We start from the raw sequence: 22,623 nt of genomic DNA, 5'->3' as shown, positions 1-22,623 counted from the left end.
ATCACTTCATTTAAGCAGTAGGACGCACTGTTTAGATATGTGGTTGAACAGCAGCTTTCCATATCTGTTGGCTTTCTAAACCTAAGTAAACTTTTAGACACACAAGAGTAAACACATTTTAAAAATGAAGCCCCAACTTGTTCCATCATTGAGAGAGTTTAATATGGGCTATTATTATATTATTAATATGGGCCAATATGTTTAAGGCAATCATTCTCAAGTTCCCTTTTGACCTCTCCATTTTATATGAAACACTCAGACTGCAACAAAAATCTAGTCTAGGTATAAAATAATTGTAACCTCCCCCAGGTAAAGATCCAGTCTATGAAATTTTTGTTGCAATTTAAAAGTTGTATTTAATATATATATATATATATATATGTATATGTATAAATATGCACTATAACTGTGCATAAATCTATTTCTTTAAACACTTCAAAAACATCTACCTATCTACATGGGCTAGAAAAAAAAAGATGGGTCTTATGCTCCTAGAGCTCTATTTTCTTCCTTGGGAACCTTATTTTCCTACTTTCCTTACTCACTCTCCTTCCTGTACTATAAGCATCACATTTAGTTAGTAGTTGGCAGTTGTGATGAATATGAAGCAAGCACAAATCCAGAGGACTCAGCAGGTAAAAAAGAAAGAAAGAAAGCATGATGCCAGTGAGGCATCATGCAGTGAACAGGTGTAGATGTCTCCCTTTTCAGTGAAAATTAGCAGATTGGGAATGAATGAGATAAAAACCAGCTGACGACTACCATATTTGTTCCCATGCCAATCACATCAACACCCACAGTTGGTTCGCCTGTCATAGTCTCAGGATTTGGGACAAGCTTTCCCACTTGCTTCACAGCCTCAAAGAATGTTCCTCTTCTAGTTGTTCTGGTGCTAACTCCCAAATTATCTTTATCGCCCTAAAACATATCCATGATTATCCCATAACATCCAAACTTATTTCTTCCTACTATAAACACTACACTAGTATCCTGACAATAAACCTTGCCCAACACTGGCTCTCTCACTCTGCTTCCACTCTAACCAAATATCCCTACAGATTGTCCTAGCTGACCCCCCCCAAACTTCCCATCCCAAGCCTATCAGGGCAAGTGCTATTGCTACTTCTATGTATTTAGCCACTCCTGGACTGCCGATCCGCACCTGAATTATGGGAGAATATTGACTTCCTAATTCATAGCAGGTGACCTAGACAAGAGTTTGTTTAATTGCCTTTTAAAGACTGCAATGACCCATCCTAAGGGAGGAGTGGAGTTTGTGATTTGGTACCCTAAAGTGTATGTACCTTTGTTATAGTATATTGAAAGCATTGAGGAAATAACTGAGGAGGTTAGACTTTATCATGTAAAACTTGAATTGGTCAGAGTATTCAGAATGAGATCAAATCAAGTAAAATCAATAAACATTTATTGAGTGCCTACTCTTTGTAGAACTATGCTAAGCATTGGAGAAACAAATATACAGACACAGTTTTTATCCTTAGTTCTCAGAGATTTACCTAGGATGACAGTTCCCCTCTAAATAGAGATTCTTTATCTGGCTCTTTAGAACACAAAGAAGACCAAAAATAATTAGTGCCCAAGGTTTAGTTCTTTTATTTTTAAATAATAATCATAAATCTACTCATTAAGGACAGGGTATCTGTAAGAGACCTCACTGACTTAGGGTTAGATAGTCCTCATAACTCCCTGATTGCTATCATCTTGGGAATCTTATGTCCCCAAACCATAGGGGACAGGGGAGTCTGACAAAGAGTTGAATGGGAATGATCCATTATAAGTATTTTTTTTTTGGAGTCCCCAAAAACTTGGAGTTTGCCAAAGAAATGCATTTGAGCAAACATAAGAACTAAGTCCAGAAGACAAGATCATTGTTTTTCTCCTGCCTAATCATTTTCCTTCATATTCCTGCCTTTAATATGTCTATCTATCTGGTCAGCAATAAGTTACCTTATATCTTTCTCCCAGGGAAGAATTTGAAATCCCTGCAAATCATGCAGGCTTATAAAGATAGCTATGAGCATAAACAATAAAATTCTGAACCAGGAACTCCCACTGCTCCCTCAGGATGGGGCGCAGACTCATTCCAGCACACTGAGTATAGCATATTGAATACTTACAGAAATTACCATATGATATGCTCACTTACATGACCCAACTAATACAGTTAATATAGATTTCTTACAGGTAACCATAATAAAAATACATGTGGGTATCTTTGCTTTAAAATTGGATGAAGTTTTTTATAGTACCTGTAACATATGCAGTACATTGCCCATAATTGTTGTTTGTATTTTTTTTTTCAAAGAGACATTGGGGTGATGTTATGACTTGCAGTGAGGGAGGCCTATACAAGGTAACCAACCTCATTCTCCAGAGCCATCTAGGTCCAGTGGCAAGATATGCATCAGGATAACTGGAGATGACCCTGGATGTTTAAGGCAATAGGGCTTAAGTGACTTGCCCAGGGTCACACAGCTAGTAAGTGTCTGAGGTGACATTTGAACTCAGGTCCTCCTAACTTCAGAGTCAGTGCTGTAACCACTATACCACCTTGCTGCCCTACATAGCCCATAATGGCAGCACAAAAAGTAGTATTATATAGTTGATAGAGAACTAGTCTCAGAATTAGAAAACTATCTGTTCAGATACTGCCTCTGTTGCATACTGGCTGGATGACCTTGGGTATGTCATTTAACTTTTCAGCGCCCCATGTCAATTCTCCAAGCTGATAAGAAACAGAATAGTTGTCAAATTGTGTCTCTTCAAGAAGTTCCCTATACTAATGGATTTAAAACTCCGTGCTGACCACCCCCCTCAACAAACAAATAAAGAAACAAACAAACCAGAATCTGTGACAACCTTTTTTACAAAATGTAAAGAACACGATTCAAGCAACAAATGACATTTAGCACAGATAAGTGTTGCATAAACAACTTTATAGTAATAGTGCATACCTAATACTATAGACTAGAACACAAAATAAAGTATAGAGAAAAAAAGAACAAGCTATAATATAATAGCAGTGGCACACAGGTAACAAAATAATCATCATATATAATAACATAACAACATGCGTTGCAATTAAACTCAGAACTCACAGTTTATGCATTCAATCAGTGGGTTTCATTTGGGTATACGAGGACCCACTTTTCCTGTTTTTCTTGAAACATAATGAGCCAGCTCAGCCATTTCCTGAAGAAGCCTGGTAATTATTTTGTGATGCCCATGTCTCTCTGGATATACGAGTGATCTAGATCATCAACATCACAGACTCAAGAACCTTCACTGTCAAAACTGAGGTTGTGGTTGACATCCTGATAATCACAGTCTCTGCTATTCCCTTGAAGCCTCCACGTTTGGAATGTTAGGCTGGAAAGTAGTTGTTTTTAGGGTTAGTTGTTCTCCTCTTCTGAGTATAGGTTTCCTTGTGGATAGCAAAAAATTGGGGTGAGTTCTTTTAATCTCAGGAATGTACCAATATTTAGTTTCTTTGTCATCTGAATTATTATTTTCAGAGCCATTATCTACTTCTGGCAAACTCTCAGAAATGGCAACAGTCTCTTTTATTCTTATTTAGTATCTTAGCTGATTGTCTATTGCACTTTCTTCCTGTTCAGCAAGGAGCTTGACTAAATACCTGTTAAGCTAGTACCATCATTGTATGGCAGGGCCATGCTCTGGTTTTTTTTTTCCCACTAAGTTGTACTATCTTTCCAATTTTCAGTATGAAATAGATTCCCACCAGCCCCCCATCTTCAGTATTTCTTGCACATCAAAATTTCTTATTGGAAGCCTCTCAGTTTGGTAAAAATTTGAGAAAGAACTAATGCAACAGGAATTTTCCTTGCTTTGGAGTTTTTTGAGCTGAGCCCATAGATGGGCCATGGTCTTCTTTTAACTGATCTCTCAGGCAAAAAATATATTGGCGGGGGGGGGGGGGGCAGCTCGGTGGTGCAGTAGATAAAGCACCCACCCTGGGGTCAGGAATACCTGAGTTCAAATCTGGCCTCAGACACTTGATACTTACTAGCTGTGTGACCCTGGGTAAGTCACTTAACCCTAATTGTCCCACAAAAAAAGAATAAAAATTAAAAAAATATATTTAGGTAAGTCAGTTTCATTCAACAAACATTTATTTAAGCCTCCATTAAGAGTGACAGTAACAACCTTAATAACAGTAGCAACAACAATCACTATACCAGTTTCTGTCTCCAAGGTGCTTACATGTTAGTAGGGAGAAAAAACATGCACACAGAAGAATAAAAAAAAATACACACAAAACAAATACAAAGCAATTGGGGCAATTGTGTGTGCTAATACATGGGGAGGGGATTAATTCTAGTCCTACCTCCTTCAACAAGATTCTTGATTTCCTGATTCTCCACTTAAGTGTCTCCATTCTCCCTCGAAACCTCTTAACTTTTATTTTGTATATAATTTTATTGATTTATCTCTGATCATATTGACTACCTCCGCACTTCTTACAGAAGAATATAAGCTTATTGAGTTCTGGGACTGACTTACTTTTGTATCTGTTGTCCTTAATGCTTAGCACAGAATCCGACACATAGTAAGTGCTTAATTAATGTGTGTTGGTTGATCAAGAAAGGCATGTTATAGGATGTGGCTTGTGAGCTGAGTCTTGAAGAGATTTCAGGAGGTGATAAGGGAGAACATTCTATCAATGATGGAAAGAATTTTGGAAATGGAGTATAGTCTCTGCAAAGCCAATGAGGCAGGAGATGGAACACTGTGTATGAGGAACAGCAGGTAAGCCAGGTTAGCTGGCAAGAAGAGCATTTAAAGTAGAGTAATGGGAAATACCAATTCAAACCAGATTGGGAACACTTGTGAATGCTAAACAGAGCAGTCTTATGTTGTCCTGGAGGCAACGGAGAACTCTTGAAGCTCCTTAAGAAGGGGAACTTCATGATCATACCTGTGCTTTAGGAATATTGATTTATCAAATATGTTCAAGATAAATTGAACTTTGGGGAAACTGGACTGGGGAAGACAACTAGGAGGTTACTGAACAGTTCAGGTGTGTCCTAAATAAAGACCTGAACCAGAGTGGTAACCTTGTGAATGTAAGGAAGGAAAGGGAACAAAAAGAGCCTTTGGTGACTCAATCAGTAAACAAACATTTATTAAGTAATAATTATGTGGCAGTCACTGTGCTAACCATTGTTGATATACAAAAAAGCAAGACTATATATATATTTATATGCATGTGTGTAAATATACATATTAAATTGACCTAAATCAGTATGTATCTTGGTTGAGATATCAGTTATATCAGATATGTAATATATATATCACTTTATCAGATATATAATAAAATTTAAGTAAAACACATTGTATTGTGTATTTATATATGAGTGATAAACTGTATTCTATATTCTATATTTATATATAATAAATAAAATATATTATGTATTATATATATTAGCTCTTTTAATTGATCTCTCAATCAAAAAACAGATGGACTTAAGTCAATTTAATTCAAGAAGCTTTTCTTAAACCCCCATGATATACCATGAATTGTAAGAGGCTCTTGAGATAAAATTATTACATATATTCCAGTATATGTGTTTACACGCATACATGCCCTCACACACATGAAGATAGGGAAACTAAGTGGCAGAGGTGGGGAAGGAGATCATTCCAGGAATGAGTGCAGTGCAGGACAGTCAGTATAAAGGAATAGTGGCAGGAGAAGTATTGTTATATGTCAGGAACAAGCAAATAGGTTGCTTTGGTAAGCATTTGGAGGGAGGTAAAGTATAAGACTAGAAAAATATCAATAGACTGGGCTGTGAAGAGTTTTAAAATCCAAAGAGAAAACTTTATGTTTGATCTTATAGGTAAAATGAAGTCGTTGGAATTTGATGCATAGGGTGCAGGACATATTCATACCTATACTTCAAGAAAATCATTTTGGCTGAATGGAGGATGGATTGGAATGGGGAGAGACTTGAGACATAGAAGCCACTTGGAATGACTTTGCCATAGTTCAGGAGAAATAAGATGAGTGCCTCATGAAGGTGAGATGGGGATGAAGGGAGGGAGAAGTGGAAGAAGTGTCTGTAACTGCATGAGTAGAGAGAATCTGCAATGATTTGAATATGTGGGTAAAGGAGGGTGAGAAGACAAAGATTAAAATGAGATTGTGAGCCTAAAGTGATGACTGGGAGGATTATAGTGTCCTTAGCAGTAAAAGAAAAGGTCAGAAGACAGAAGGGTTTGGAGGAAAGATATTGAGTTCTGTTTTGGACAAGTTAAGTTTGAGATGCCTATGATAAGACAGTTTTCTCATTTTCAGAGAGTTAGGTCAAAATTACTCTTGTCCAAATATCAACAATATTATAATTGTTGGTTTTCAAAGCACTCACTAGAAATGCTACATGTCTTCACTGGGCCTTCTGTTCAGGCCTCTGAATGATTAGCAGTGGTTATAAAGCTCAGGCTCTTGCTCTTCTTGAGGGTTGCAAGGTATGTTTCTAGATTTTCTTATTGCTACCAAAACTAACTTTCAAAGACTCTATATCCTCAGAAAGGATCCTTTCAGGAAAACCACATATAGAGAAATATTATTCTGAATACTTTAGCAACTGTAGAAGCTAAAAGGTGAACCCAGATGGCAAGGTCTTTATCCTCCTCTTGTCCATCCATCTTCCTACCTTGAGTATATAGGTGTGGTCAGCTAAAAGCTGCCATATATCTAATAGGGGAGATTAAATACACATAGTACTGTGTCTGTCAGGGTAGCTTGTACAAGGTAAAAAAAGATTGTGCTAGACTAGCATAGGAGGTAAAGGCTTATGACCTTTACTCTGGCTCCCACCCTTGGAATGCTAGCATCACCAATCCTACTATCATTAGAATATTAACATCACAAGTCTTGTCCAAACATTCCCCATACCTCATCAGGTATGACAGATTCTTTAGTTACTGTCCTTGGAGCCACCTTTTTCGAGTCTTTTCTCTGTGTCCATAGGAGGAGAATAAAACCTTAGAGGGTTACTTAACTTCCATAGCTACCTAGACATCCAAAATGCTATTTTAAGATCTTTTTATAGCCTCAGAGAAAAAGGACCAGACACATGTAGTCTTTACTCTGCTTTGTGAAGGGTATAAAATATGAAAATCATTAAAATTCTCTTACATAGCTCAGGGGCTCCCAGGCAGGGAAAGCTAACTCTCTCCATCTCTCCCCACACCATATAATTCAGAGAATTTGTGCTCTCTGTTTCTTTGTCTCACATTAGTATACCTTGCCCAGCCACTACCCCCTTTCTCTCTGGATTTTCTTTCTCAGTAACAAAGCACACAAATCAAAAGCAACTACAGTTGATCATACTTTAAGCTGGCACTAGTGCCAATTAAATGGCAGAGTAAGCAAACTAAAACAACAACAGTGACAAAAAGATAAGCTGTGGACTTTACATGAACTTTCCAAAATGGGGCTAGGGAGGGAAGAAGAAACAGGCAAAATCACTATCCATTATCAGTTCTATCAAAGAAACAGTCATACGAGGATCAGTCAACTTCAGGTTTGCCTCTACTAAGCTTCAAGCTGCATCATTGTTGATGATGCTGCTACCTCAGTTGCTTCGCTTCAGATCTTCTCCATCTATTTATTGCTTTAATACCTGACCAAAAGCTAGATGGAATGCCCATTCATCTTCAGAGGCATTCAGATTAAATCTATGTACCCTTCCTCACTTCTTAAAGTCCTTGAGTTTTCTCCATCTAAAAGAAAAAAAAAACCCAACCTATCTTACAGCACCTCTCTGTAAAGACTTATGTGAACTGATGCAGAACACAGTGAGCAGAACCAGGAGAACAATGTATGCAATTATAAAAGCTTTGTAAAGAGAAATGACTAAAAAAGACTTCAGAACTCTTACCAATGCAATGGTAAATCATGATTACAGAGGATGAAGATGAACTGTTATCCACCTTCTGAAAGAAAGCATTCTTGCATGTGGACCATGTGGAAATTTGTTTTGCTTGACCATATGTATTTGTTACCAGGGTTCCTTTTCCCTTTCCCCTTCCCCTTCCCCTTCCCCTTCCCCTTCCCCTTCCCTTTCTCTTCTTCTTCCCTTTCCCCTTCCTTTTCCTCTCTCTCCTCCCCATCACTTCCATATTTCCCCCTACCCTTCCCTCTCTTCCCTACCCTCTTGTGTCCTTTCCTCTCTTCTCTTCTTTTCTCTTTACTTTTAAATTGGTGGGGGGGGGATGGAGGGTAAAGGGTGAAAATTAAATTAAAATTTTTTACAAAAGACAGCCCCTCTGCCATCTGTGGATTGTGACAAACCAAGCAACTCCATTTTAGCACAGCAAAACTTAATCCACAATATGCATTTCTCTTTGGTAGAAAGTGGTACCAAGAGTAACATATCAGAACATGAAAAGTATCAGAAAGAATAGCAAGAAAAATATATTGAATAGTGATATGTCAGGTGTAATGCGATGCATCTCAGAGTTTGATTTAACTTCAAATCAGTTTGTTCACAGAAGTAAAACTTCACAATAGACGAGTTGAATGACAGGATTTTGTTGATGTTTTTACAATTGCCAACTTTCTCAGTATACTTTTATGAATGGGTGTGTTAGGAGCACATTTCCTTTAGCTACAACGTTATTTATTAGGTTCTTGCTAATATACAGAAATCTATTTAACCCACAGTATGCCTTAAGTGTACTAAATAAAACTGAATTTTCTGTTGTTTTTATGGCAATCTCATCTCATCACAGTCCTAAGACATTGGTATCTAGAGGAGTATCTATAAAATATCTAGAAGAGTTTTCTCTTTCCTCATCCATTTGTCATGAAGAGATTGTTTCCTCTTCCTTCCCATTTTATTTACTCTGTTTAAATAGAGAGATGGGTTTTCTTATTCCTTTTTTTTTTAGCAATAAGAATGTTTCTTCTTTGCCTTTCTATCCATTTCCATAGAAATGCAAAAATGTATCCAGGCAAGGGATATGTGGGGAAGTTGAGGCTTGGTGGGAGACTCTCAATAAGGATTGGTTGGAGGAGAGGGCATAGAATAGGATAGGATGGGACACTCAGAATAAGTTCTGCTTATAGGCTTGAGAATTTTAATTAGGATGAGGTCAGTTCTAATGCCAGAATTTGTTGTTGTTTTTGTTGGTCCTTCATTTTCTTTTTGTTTTTCTTTCTTTTTTGGGGGGGGGCAGGGCAATGAGGGTTAAGTGACTTGCCCAGGGTCACACAGCTAGTAAGTGTCAAGTGTCTTATGCCAGATTTGAACTCAGGTCCTCCTGAATCCAGGGCTGGTGCTTTATCCACTGCTCCACCTAGCTGCCCCTGGTCCTTCATTTTCAAAGAGGACCAGTGCCAGTGGGGAAAAGGTGAAGAGAAACAAACAAACAAAAATAAATAAACAAACAAAACCCAGACCTAGCAAGGGAGGATTGTAGGAGGGAAATGAAGGAGAATTATTGTAACTGTGACTACTAGGGAAGGCTTACATAATGGTTTGGTTTTTTTGTTTTTTGCTTTTTTGTTTTTTTGTGTGTGACAGGGTTTCTAAGTCAGGAGTACTCTATCCTAATTTATTTATTTTTCCTCCTACACCCTGTTACAGTGGAAAGAATGTTGGGCTGGATGTCAGCCTGCCTACATCCTAGTTGTGCTCTGCCACTAAACTGCTATACAACCTTGAGAATATTATGTCAACTCTCTGTGCCCTTTCCCATAACAGCTGTGTAACCTTGAGTCTGTATTCGATGTCTCAGCCTCAATTTCCACATTTGTAAACGAAGATAGTAATAGCACCTAACTTACAGGGTTATTTTGAGGACTGAATGAGCTAATAGATGTAAAGGGCTTTGAAAATCTTGAAGTGCTTTTATAAATATTAGTTATTATTATAGCCACTTTTTTCTGTTATATTATTCTAGGATAAAAGAAGAATGGAATTTTGTTCAAGAGTGCAGGAACAAAGGCATTCCCCAATCTGTATACTGCAAGAATGGTTTTGTGGACACCAATGCGAGGCTTTTGGAGAGGATAGAAAAGAACTCATCACTGACAAAGGCATCACTTTCCAAGGACAGAGGAAAAAGAAAAAATAAATTCATTTTTGAACTTTCAGGGACAGAGTGGAAGGTAAATTGGATTTCGTCCTCTGCTTGTAGCATCTGAGTGGTTCATGTGGGGCTTTTACTAATATCCACCACTAACACTGAAATAAGCTTCTAGGAGAGACAATAGCTTTTGCTTCTCTTTTCACTCTCCTGCATTCCAAAGAGTTTGAGGAGTATGAAAGACTTAATTTTCATTTCTCTAATTGTCTATGAACTATTGGTTTATAAAATGCTATTATCCACTACCACATTGCATTAGAAGCCTTCTGTGAAAATATCTGAGGGGGAAAAGAAAATAGCCACCAGCTTCTATTAGTTGATCACTGTTTTCTAATATTCACAATTCAATTGTTCTGTCTTGATATTTAAGATTCTTCTATATCTATCAGCATTATAAAGTAAGGCTTTCTTCTAAAGATGCACAGAATGGTAGAAATTGAGTTTTACTAGATGATATCTTAATCCCTTCTAATTTTTGTCTATGACCATAAACCAGGGAACAATTGATGTGGTTTTATTGAATTATTATATAATTACCACTTTGGAAGACAGCTTAAGGGGTCATTCAGTCTATCTTCCTACTTGAGGAATGCATTGAACTTAATCTATGCAAGAGATAAATGATCCTTATGTTTTTTTTTTCCTTAAGTCCAGAGAAGGAAACTCAAGAACTTTGCTTGGGTGTCTTACCAAAGCCCGTTATAAATGCTATGTTTGAGTACTTCCAGACAAAATATATAAACAATTACGGGAAGAAAATAGTGATTTCTTCAGTCAGATTTAGGAAAGTCAGAGTTTCTAAAAAGAGAAAAAAGCTTTTTTTAAAAAATCTGTTGACTACTGAAAGAGGGCAAAAGACCTTGTGGCCTAATTTTTCCTCTTGTCACTGTAACAGTATACTTTCACATCATATTTCCTTGTACTACCAAAATTTATGAGAACAGCAAAGATTTTGTTGAGATAATATTTTAAAAATTCAACAACATATATCAGTTTTACATTGATGCTCTTATAGCTATTGATATTGTGTCCTTTGAATTAGATGGAGGTACCTCTCTCTGTTCTAGGCTTTAGGGAAACTTAGCTAGGGTTTATAATATATTGCTACTTATAAATTAGAGACTATTGCACCAGTTTTGGGCATTAAGCATTTATTAAAGTATATTAAATGTTAGTAAAGAGAGACCATATGGCTCCGAAAGTTCAGAAGTCCTACATACCTAGCATAGAGAGCGAGAGCCAAAGGGCATAATGGGAGAGAGAAGAAAGTGCTGAGAGAGAGACCCCCCCTCTCCAAGGGTTTTTATCCTCTTGCAGGTAGAGGTGGTCACTGCACATTGATCCAAGCTAATTGGCCAGTAACATTCAAGTCCATTGATTAGCATGAGTTGAGGGTGGTCTAGGTGAATTAACTTCCTTTAGATAGTCAGGAAGATCAATCTATATTTCTTTTGCAATTCTATTGACTCTGGGCTGGCCCTGCAAAACCAGCCAGAGTTCCTGTGTGTGTGTGTGTGTGTGTGTGTGTGTGTGTGTGTGTTTGTGTGTGTGTGTGTGTGTTGGGGTGGGTCTCTGAGTCCCCAAAATATCCCATTGTTAATAATTTTCTCACAATATATAATAGTTCTCTTCTTTTGAAATCTATGCTTTGATTTTCATTACCATTAGCTGGTGCAGGTCAGTCACTCTTCTGTGATTAATAGTTTTAGAGAGTTGCCTTGGGTACAGAGATATCAAGTGACTTGCCTTTGGTCATGCATCATGAATATATTAGAGGCTGGATTTGAACCCATGTCTTTCTGAATCCAAAGCCATCCTTCTGGCCATTGTCTCAATAACTTACTCAATTCAACAAGTATTTAGGTGTTTACTATTTGTGAGACAGGCACTATACAAGGTACCCAGGATGAAATAAAAATTAATGAGACTGACCTCAAAGAGATTACATTCTATTGGGGGGAAGTGATGAGGGGACAAAAACCCATAGAAAATTAAATACCAAATCATAGAAAGAAGAGGACACTAGCAACCAGGGCTATCAGAATAAGTTCCCTACAGGTGGTGTCATGGGAGCTGAGCTTTGAAGGAAGTTAGCTGTTATTATTTATAACAATAATAGCTAACATGTATATGGCACTTTAAAATTTGTGAAATCCTCACACTAACTCTGGAAGGTAGGGTCTGTTATTATTTCTATTTTACAGATGATAAAACTGAGGCATACAGAGGTTAAGGCATTTGTCCAGGGTCATGTAGCCAGTAAGTTTCAGAGGCTAGATTTGAACTCACCCCTTCCTCACTCCAGAGTCAGTAGTCTATCCACTGAGGCACTTAGTTGCTTCTATGAAGAAGACGTGTGGAAGTAGAACTTTTCATGGACAATAATAAACAGGTGTGTTTGGTTAGAACACAGAGTGATTAAAGGAGGGTCATTCATAATAAGTCTGGAAGGGGCAAGGGTTTTAAAGTGAGTATATCAGATCTTAGAGGCGGGATCTGGACCCCCTGCAATTTCTTGAGCAGGAGAGCGACATGATCAGACTTACATTTTAGAAATTTTGCTATCAATTGGAAATCAGAAAATTAGCCTCACTTCCTTCCCTAATAGTCCACAGGCTAGTTTATGAGAACCACACATTCATTCAACACATTTTCTGAGTGCAAACTATGTGCTAGACTCTACCCAAGATGCAGTAAATACAGTGATGTATAAAGATGGTATAAGACTGGCCTGAAGCTAGGTAAGAAATACGTGTCTTTGGCCTTCTCATTCCCTTTCTGTTATCCCAACAGCACGGTGTAAACTAACTCAACCCAGTAAATCTGGAACAGTAATTCGGTAGCTGGATATCTCACAAAAACTGAACTGAGAACCATTGCTGGAAGTAGCAGAAAAACAGATTTCAGTACACTTAAGGGAAAAAAAATAACCTGGCAATTAGAGCTTTTGGAAAGGGAAATGATTTACCCCATTAGAAAGTAAGTTCTCCATCACTGGATGACTTCAAGAAGAAGCTAAAGGAATTTTTGTTTAAGAATGAGTGGCATTAGAAGATCTCTCATGGGGTCAGCTAGGTGGTGCAGTGGATAAATTACCAGCCCTGGATTCAGGAAGACCAGAGTTCAAATCTGGACACTTACTAGTTGTGTGACACTGGGCAAGTCACTTAACTCTCATCGTCCTGCAAAAACAAAACAAAAAACAAAACAAAACAACAACAACAAAAAGATCTCATGCTCCTTACAACTTGGGATTTTGCTGTAGGAATCCTCTTACCTTGAAGATAATTGGGGATCATTCTAACCAGTACATATGTAAGCCCCAACTCTGATGTGGGGGGAGTACCCCCCCCCATATGAATAGCAGATTCAATCCCTCCTCCTATTCACTTTTTTTTCTGGGGGGTGGGATGGGACAATGAGGCTTGAGTGACTTACCCAGGGTCACACAGCTAATAAGTGTCAAGTGTCTGAAGTTGGATTCGAACTCAGGTCCTCCTGAATCCAGGGCTGGTGCTTTATCCGCTGCACCACCTAATTGCTCCCCTCCTATTCCCTTTAATATGCTATTATAAACCAACTAGTCACAATCTCTTTTGACATCTCTGTCACTTTATAATTATGTAATGTAACAATTCAATGACATTTATCCAGGACCAATTGTCTGCAATAAGTGTTCTATGTCCTTAGGGAGATATAAAAGTAACAAAATATAGACAGAATAATGGATTAGGAATTAAGAGATCTAGGTTCAAGTCTCAGCTTCCCTACTTCTTAAATGTGTGAACTTGGACAAGTAAATTGGTTTGGCCATATTCCTACTGTTATCTAATTGGGTCATTAAGTTAACATTAAATATTTGTTAAGCAAATAAGAGTAAAATCTCTAGGAGGTTACAGTGCAGTGGAGAAGAAAGGAGGTAAACACACACACACACACAGAGGAAACTATGGTTCTCTCAGGTTCATTTATCTCTATACAGACAATATCCTGAGCTTTATATTTATCCCACAACTCGCTTGATCTCCATGTCCACATCAACAATTGCTTTTTGGACATTTCAAACTGGATGTCACTGTTCCAGAAGATCTAGCGGCTCCCTCTTTGTGATTCAATACAAACTCCTCTGGCATTTTTAGCCCTACTCAATATTGAGTCCAGTCTTTCTTTCTGCGTTTCTTGCACCTCATTCCCCTTCAAGCACCCTATGTTCTTGCTGCTCCTAAATCATGGCAATCTGTCTTCCATACCTCTCTCTATGTTTGCACAGGCTGCCTGTCTAGAAAATACTTCCATCTTCATCTCTACCTTTGGGAATTCCCTTCCTACAAAGATCAGTTCCAGAGCTACATAAAGCCTTTCTTCATCCTTCCATCTGCTGGTCTCTCCAACTCCACTCTAATTACCTTGAATTAACTCTGTGTATACTTTATACTTATATGTATATACACGTACATATGTACATGTATGTATGAGACAGAGACACAGAGACAGAGACATTCAGAAACACAGAGACTGAGAGAAAGAAAGATAAGAAACAGAGAGAATGAGGAAAAGGCAAGCCAGAAAAAACTACAGTGGAAATCCCTGCACAAAGTGCAGTTAAGAAGTTGACATTAAGCTTCATTTGTGGATAAAAGACATTTTGAAAGAGTCTACTACTTTTTGGACTATCACCTAAGATATCATTCCCACACATGGATTACATGAATGGTATCAAAATGCTGCCTTAAAGAAAGGTGAGGGGGAATATAATGAAGAGAATAGGATTAAGTATTGATGTTTTTTCTTTTAGGAGTGCCTTTTTGAACTGGTAGAGAAAAAAAAAGGTATTTAGGGAAGTGGCAATGGGGATGGGGTTGTTCCTTTTTAACTGGAAGGTTGGTAGGTAGGATGGAACATTAACTATATTTATTCCCAGGGAAAGATAATGGGGTAATCTGAAGGTGACATAAATTTAGGTGGGAGTAGCTACTATATTGGAAGATGGTGTAATAATTGCCAAAGATCTGGCAGGCTAGAGTATTGCGTTGAATAGAATAAAATTCCCAGTGGATAGAACATTGAAATTGGAGTTAGGGGGCAGCTAGGTGGTTCAGTGGATAGAGCACCAGCCCTGGATTCAGGAGGTCCTGAATTCAAATCTGGCTTCAGACACTTCACACTTACTAGCTGTGTGACTCTAGGCAAGTCACTTAACCCCAATTGCCTCACCAAAAAAAAAAAAAGAATGGAATTGGAGTTAGAAAGAGCCTAATTCTAGTTCTCTCTCAGCCCCTGAGCTGTATGACATTGGGCAAGTCTCATGCAGTGAACTATCTCAAAATCAGTTTCCTTATCTGTAAAATAAAGATAAAATTGTACCTAATTCATAGGGTTGGAGCAAATGTCAAATGAGAAAACATGTAAAAAGCCCTTCTTAAAGTTCTATATAAATTCTAGCTATTAATAAGGATATATGCAAAGTTTCATTGGAGTTTTTAAAAAAAATCAACTTCATGAGTACAAGATGAAGGTACCATGGTTAGCCATGGGTTGTCTGAAAGAGGATATGGGGATTTAAGTGGATTCCAAACTCACTATGTGTCATCACATGTGTTATGTGTCAGCCAAAAAAAAATCTAATTTGATCTTGGGCATCATTAAGAGAAATATAGCTTCCTGGAATAAGAAGGTGATAATCTACTTGTACTCTTCACTGATCAGACAACTTCTGGAGTACTGTGCTGAGTTCTGGCTCTGACATTTGAATAACACTGATAAGCAAGAGAATGTTCTGTGTAGAGCAACTAATTGAGTTTCCATCATGTGAGGGCAGGTTGAAAGAGGTAGGATTATTTTCCCTGTTGCTTTTTTCCTAATTTTTTTTCCATTCCATTCCAAATTCTTTCCCTCTTCCTCCCTCTTCCCCATATTTATAGCTGCTCTTTACGTGGTGGCAAGGAATTGGAAGTTGAGGGGGTGCCAGTCAATTGGGGAATGGCTGGACAAGTTGTGGTATATGAATACAATGGAATACTATTGTGCTGTAAGAAATGATGAGCAGGAGGAGTTCAGAGAAACCTGGAGGGTCTTGCGTGAGCTGATGATGAGTGAGATGAGCAGAACCAGAAGAACATTGTACACAGTATCATCAACATTGAGTGTTGATTTGCTGTGATGGACTATATTCTTCTCACCAATGCAATGGTACAGAAGAGTTCCAGGGAACTCATGATGGAAGAGGATCTCCAAATCCAAGAAAAAAAAAAAGAACTGTGGAGTATAGATGCTGAATGAACCATACTATTTCTTTTGTTTTTGGTGCTGTTGTTTTTTTCTATTTTGAGGTTTTTCATCAGTGCTCTGATTTTTTCTCTTATAACATGACTAATGCAGAAATAGGATTAATGGTATTATGTGTATATGTATATACACGTATATATACATACACACACATTATGTGTATATGTATACACATACACACACACACATATATAACCTATATCAGATTACCTGCTGTCTGGGGAGGGGGAAGGGAGGGGAGGGAGGGAGAAAAATCTGAAATTGTAAAGCTTGTATAAACAAAAGATGAGAACTATCTTTACATGTAACGGAAAAAATACTTTATTAATTAAAACAAAAAAACAACAAACAAACAAACAAACAAAAAACCCAAACCTATTGCAAATAAGTATAGACTTTTGAAACAAATTTTCACATTAGCCATGTTAAAACAAAACAAAACAAAAACAAGAAAAAGAAAAAGAAAAAAAAATGTGCTTCGATCCATACTCAGTCCATCCGTTCTGTCTGGAGGTAGATAGCATGTTTCATCATGAGTTCTCTTGAACTTTGGTGGGTCATTGTGTTGATCAGAGTTACTATGTCTTTCACAGTTGATTATCTTTATGATACTGCTGATACTGTGTACAATGTTCTCCTGGTTCTTCTGCTTACTTCACTTTGCCTCAGTTCATATGTCTTTCCAGATTTCTCTGAAACCATCCTTGTCATTTCTTATAGCACAATAGTATTCCATCACAATCATATACCACAACTTGTTCAGCCATTCCCTAATAGATGGGGCATCTCCTCAGTATCTAATTCTTTGTCACTAAAAAAAGAAGTGCTATAAATATTTTTGCACATTTGAATCTTTCCCTTTTTAATTTAATCTCTTTGAGGTATAGACCCAATAGTGATATCCCTGGGTCAAAGAGTATATATAGTTTAATAGTTTTTTGGTCATAGTTCCAAATTGCTTTCCAGAATGGGTGGATTAGTTCATAGTTCCACCAATAGTGCCTTAGTGTACTGGGTTCTCCAATTCCTCTCCAACATTTTAAATTTTCCTTTTTTTTTTTTTTGTCATCTTATCCAATCTAATAAGTTTGAGGTGGTATATCAGAGTTGTTTCAGTTTGCATTTCTCTAATTGTTAGTGATTTAGAGTGATTTCTTTCCCTGAAAACTTCCTACTCATATCCTTTGACCATATATCATTTGGGGAATAGGAATAGGATACTTAGAGAACAAATTAAAAATCCCCAATTAAATACTAAATTATAAATTCTGAAAATCAAAGGAGAAATTAATAAAATTGAAAGCAAGAAAAATATATAATGAATAAAACAAAGAGCTCGTTTTATGAAAAAAAATAGATAAACCTTTGGTTAATTTGATTAAAAAGAAGAAAGAAGAAAACCAAATTACCAATATAAAAAATGAAAGGGGTGAATTATTCACTACCAATGAAGTGGAAATAAAAGCAATAATTAGTAACTATTTTGCCTAACTTTATGCAAATAAATTTGACAATCTAAATGAAATGGATAAATATTTACAAAAATGTAAATTGCCTAGTTTAACTGAAGACAAAATAAAATCCTTAAATAAGCCCATATTAGAAAAAGAAATTGAACAAGCCATTAATGAACTCCCTAAGAAAAAATCTCCAGGGCCAGATGGGTTTACAAGTGAATTCTACCAAATATTTAAAGAACAATTCATTCCAATACTATACAAATTATTTGGGAAAATAGGTGAAGGAGGAGTTCTACCAGATTCCTTTTATGACACAAATATGGTGTTGATGCCAAAACTAGGCAGAGCCAAAACAGAGAAAGAAAATTATAGACCAATTTCCCTAATGAATATTGATGCAAAAATCTTAAATAAAATACTAGCAAGGAGATTATAGCAAGTGATCACCAGGATAATACACTATGAACAGGTAGGATTTATACCAGGAATGCAGGGCTGGTTCAACATTAGGAAAACCATCAAAAAGTCAACCACAGCAATAGGAAAACTAATCAAAATCATATGATTATCTTAATAGATGCAGAGAAAGCTTTTGACAAAATACAGCACTCATTCCTAGTAAAAACACTAGAAAGATTAGGAATAGTTGGAGTTTTCCTTAAAATAATAAACAATATCTACCTAAAACCATTAGCAAACATTATATGTAATGGGGATAAGTTAAAGGCATTCACAAGAAGATCAGAGGTGAAGGGGGCAGCTAGATGGCGCAGTTGGTAAGGCACTGACCCTGGATTCAGAAGGACCTGAGTTCAAATGTGGCGTCAGATACTTGACACTTACTAGCTATGTGACCCTGGGCAAGTCACTTAACCCTCATTCCTCCTCCCCCCCCTCAAAAAAAAGATCAGACTTGAAACAGGGATGTCCGTTATCACCTCTATTATTTAATATTGTACTAGAAATGCTAGCTTTAGCAATAAGAGAAGATAAAGGAATTAAAGGAATTAGAATAGGCAAGGAGGAAACAAAACTATTACTCTTTGCAGATGATTTAACAGTATACTTAGAGACTCTTAGAGAATCAACTGAAAAACTACTTGGAACAATTAACAACTTTAGCAAAGTTTCAGATTATAAAATAAATCCACATAAATCATCAGCATTTCTATACATGACCAACAAAGTTCAGCAGCAAGAGATAGAAAGAGAAATTCCATTTAAAGTAATGGTAGACAATATAAAATACTTGGGAGTCTACCTGCCAAGGCAAATCTGGGAACTGTATGAACACAATTACAAAACACTTTTCACACAAAGTCAGATCTAAATAATTGTAAAAATATCAATTGCTCATGGATAGGCTGAGCTAATATAATAAAAATGACAATTCTACCTAAACTAATTTACTTATTCAGTGCCATACCAATCAGACTACCTAAAAATTATTTTATAGAGCTAGAAAAAAATAACAAAATTCATCTGGAAGAACAAAAGGTCAAGAATATCAAGGGAACTAGTGAAAAAAAAATGCACAGGAAGATGGGCTAGCTGTACCAGATCTGAAGCTTTACTATAAAGTGGCAGTCATTAAAAGTATTTGGTACTGGCTACAAAATAGAGTGGTAGATCAATGGAATTGGTTAGGCACAGGAGACACAATAGTAAATGACTTTAGTAATGTACTGTTTGATAAACCCAAAGACTTCAGCTTCTGGAATAGGAACTAGTATTTGACAAAAACTGCTGGGAAAACTGGAAGATAAGTAAGTATGTCAAAAACTAGGCATAGACAAACATCTTACACCTTATACTAAAATAAAGTCAAAATGGGTACATGATCGAATATCCACTGCTCCATCTAGCTGCCTCCTAGGTTTATTATTATTATTATTATTATTATTTTTGGGGGTGAAGCAATTGGGGTTAAATGACTTGCCTAGGGTCACACAGCTAGTAAGTATAAAGTGCCTGAGGCCAGATTTGAACTCAGGTTCTCCTGACTCCAGGGCTGGTGCTCTATCCACTGCACCATCTAGCTGCCCCTCCTAGGTTTATTCTTAACCAAAGAAAATAATTTCTAGCTGTCTGGGATGAGTTTTCGAAAGACCTAAGTCAAATCAACAAACTAGAGACTGTGTTAATAAGCATTAGGCATAGAAAAGCAAAGAGACAGTCCATGACCTCCAGGAATTCAGTCTAATGGGGAAGACAACATTCAAACAACTATATAGAAACAAAATTTATGCAGATTGGAGATAACCTCAGAGGGAAGTTTACTGGAAAAGGCAGGATCAGGAAAGGCTTTTTGCAGAATGTAAGACATTATTTAGCTGAGAATTAAAGAAAGTCAGGGAAGCTACCTGGTGAAGAAGAGGAAGTAGAGGTATTGTGGATAGTGAGTGAAAATTTCTAGTCAAATGATGCATTGTTTTTTGAGAGCAAGGAGGCCAGTGTCATTGGATCTAGATGAATAAAGTGAGTTGAAGAGGATGGTAAAAGAGGGAGCTCTTTGAGAATGGCCTTATTTTTTTCCAGGCAAGTATAAGGAAAGTTTTTTAGCTGAGAGGGGGAAAGGGAGAGGGAGCAAAGGGAAGTTTAAGGAAGGATGATGAAAAGATTTGTAAAAACCATTATAGTGAGTAGGATAGAGAATGTATTAGGGAGGTGTAAAAGGATTACTTTGCAGCAAATCTGTATTAGACTCAGTCTTCAGGGTTTTATAATTTGCTCCTCCATTGTTCCATAGCACTGTGAACAGTCAGTCAGTCCACAAGCATTTACTTAACACCTACTATGTGTCAGGCATGATGGTAAGTATTGGAGATAAAAAAGAAAGGCAAAAGACAATTCCTACTCTCAAGGAATTCACAATATAATGGGGGAGACAACAAGCAAATAGATACAAACAAACTATATGTGGGATAAATGAGTAGATAGACACAAGACAGAGACAGACATACAGTTCTTCAGAACACACAGACACATAGCAAGTACTTCACAAACAAATACAACAAGACAAACATTTGTTCTACAAAATGCACAAACCCAGCAGTGAAGGCAGCAGTTCACGGGAGTAGTCTAAAGCTGAGATTTGACAGGGCTGGATCATCCCTCTGTTAAGGGAGCAAGAGCACAAGAGCTCTAGAGAAGAAGACAGTGTAGAATTTAACTGGTTCACCAAGGAGTCAAGACAGTGAAGTGAGGAGAGGGTAGCTAGGGTAGAGGTGATAGCCTGAGAAAGAACTGATGGGCAGAAGGATTGGAGATCATAATAAGGATGAAGAATAGGGTTAGGTGATACAAAGCAGAGGTAGAGAATGACAAGAAATTATGATGAGATACAGGAATTTCAGAGTTAATAAGTGGTCCATGCATAGTTTTATTAATCATAATTAAAATACAGATAAAACTGGAATCTAAGCAAAGTAGGATTACAAGCATACAATAATTAGTTTTGAACGGGAAAGGACTTGAAAGGTCATTCAGCCTGATCTCCTTATTCTATAGAAACTGAGACCCAAAGAGGTAGAGCAACTTGTCTAACATCACAAAGGTAGCAATATAGTTTCAGTTTTGAACCCATATCCTCTCTATCCAGTCTTTTTTAGGATTATAAATTATCATCATTGAGAATTGTTTTAACATTACTCATAACATGTTAAAGAAGGTGTCTTAAATATTATATTTATATACACACACACACAAACACACACACACACACACACACACACATATATATATATATATATATATATATATATGCACACTCAAGGAATGTAGACTAATGTGCACAGTAGAGAAAAACAATTAGCTCCTTACTAGAGTATGTTTCAGTTTAACCCTTATTCCCAAGGTAATTCTTGAGCATGAAAGATTGTGCCTTCATTATAGATCAATAGCAAATGAAATTTACAAAATTTACATTTCTCAATGGGAAACTCATCAAATATCTTCATTTTACTAATGCCTTTGATTAAGACAAAAGACCTTACCTGAACAAACAATAAGTGTTTAGGAATATAATTTATTAAGAAACTTAATAAATCAATGTTCTGATTTTTCTTCTCTTTTATGGACAAAGTCATTGAAAAATGAGGATGAATTAAGATAATTTTTGAGATGGTGGCTTGCTGGGAAACTAGCCTCTTCTCCTTCCTAAAATGGCTTCTATTTTTCCTCAAGTTCTTCTATTGGCTCTAAAGGACTTCTGATTCAATAAAAAGAAAAATACCACTTCAAGAAGTACTTATTCCCTTGTTGAGTATAGAGCTGCAAGAGTTGTTGATAATTTAAATCTTCAATCTTTTCTCTGTTGTCATCTATTATTCTGGTAGTCTCTGGTTAATCATGGATGAAAGAACAAGTTGAATGATAAAAGGAACAAAACTTTTGAAGTATTTTCTTTCTCTTCCTTTATTCTATTACCTTACTGAACTCCCCATTTTCTTTCCTTAATTCCATTTTGGGTCAATATCATTGTTCAGTTAGAATTAAGTATTCCTTGATGTCCTATCATATGGTCAATTCTGATTTGGTTTAACATTCAAACCTTCCTTTTCAGAAATTCCTCTTTTTAATTATTTCCTTCCTTCCTCCCTTCCCCCCTCTCTCCCTTCCTTCTCTCCTTCCTCTTCTTTCCCTCTTTCCTCTTCCTTCCTTCTTTTCTTTCTTCCTTCCTCTTCTTTCCCTCTTTCCTCTTCCTTCCTTCCTTCCTTCCTTCCTTCCTTCCTTC

General features: G+C 36.9%; 1 protein-coding gene across 1 annotated transcript in view; it reads left to right on the top strand.

Moving 5' to 3' along the window:
- LRRC2 (leucine rich repeat containing 2) overlaps window positions 1-22,623 on the top strand; it is a 188,351-nt gene that overhangs the window by 63,394 nt on the left and 102,334 nt on the right. Inside the window, exon 3 of the mRNA XM_043979266.1 lies at window positions 9,958-10,165. Within this exon, the coding sequence (XP_043835201.1) occupies window positions 9,958-10,165 (208 nt within the window). The remainder of the gene's footprint in view (window positions 1-9,957; window positions 10,166-22,623) is intronic.

Source organism: Dromiciops gliroides, chromosome 1 (assembly GCF_019393635.1).
Source record: "Dromiciops gliroides isolate mDroGli1 chromosome 1, mDroGli1.pri, whole genome shotgun sequence".
NCBI lineage: Eukaryota > Metazoa > Chordata > Mammalia > Microbiotheria > Microbiotheriidae > Dromiciops > Dromiciops gliroides.
The sequence above is the reverse complement of the archived record's forward strand: the minus strand, read 5'-3'. Positions and strand labels throughout refer to the sequence as shown.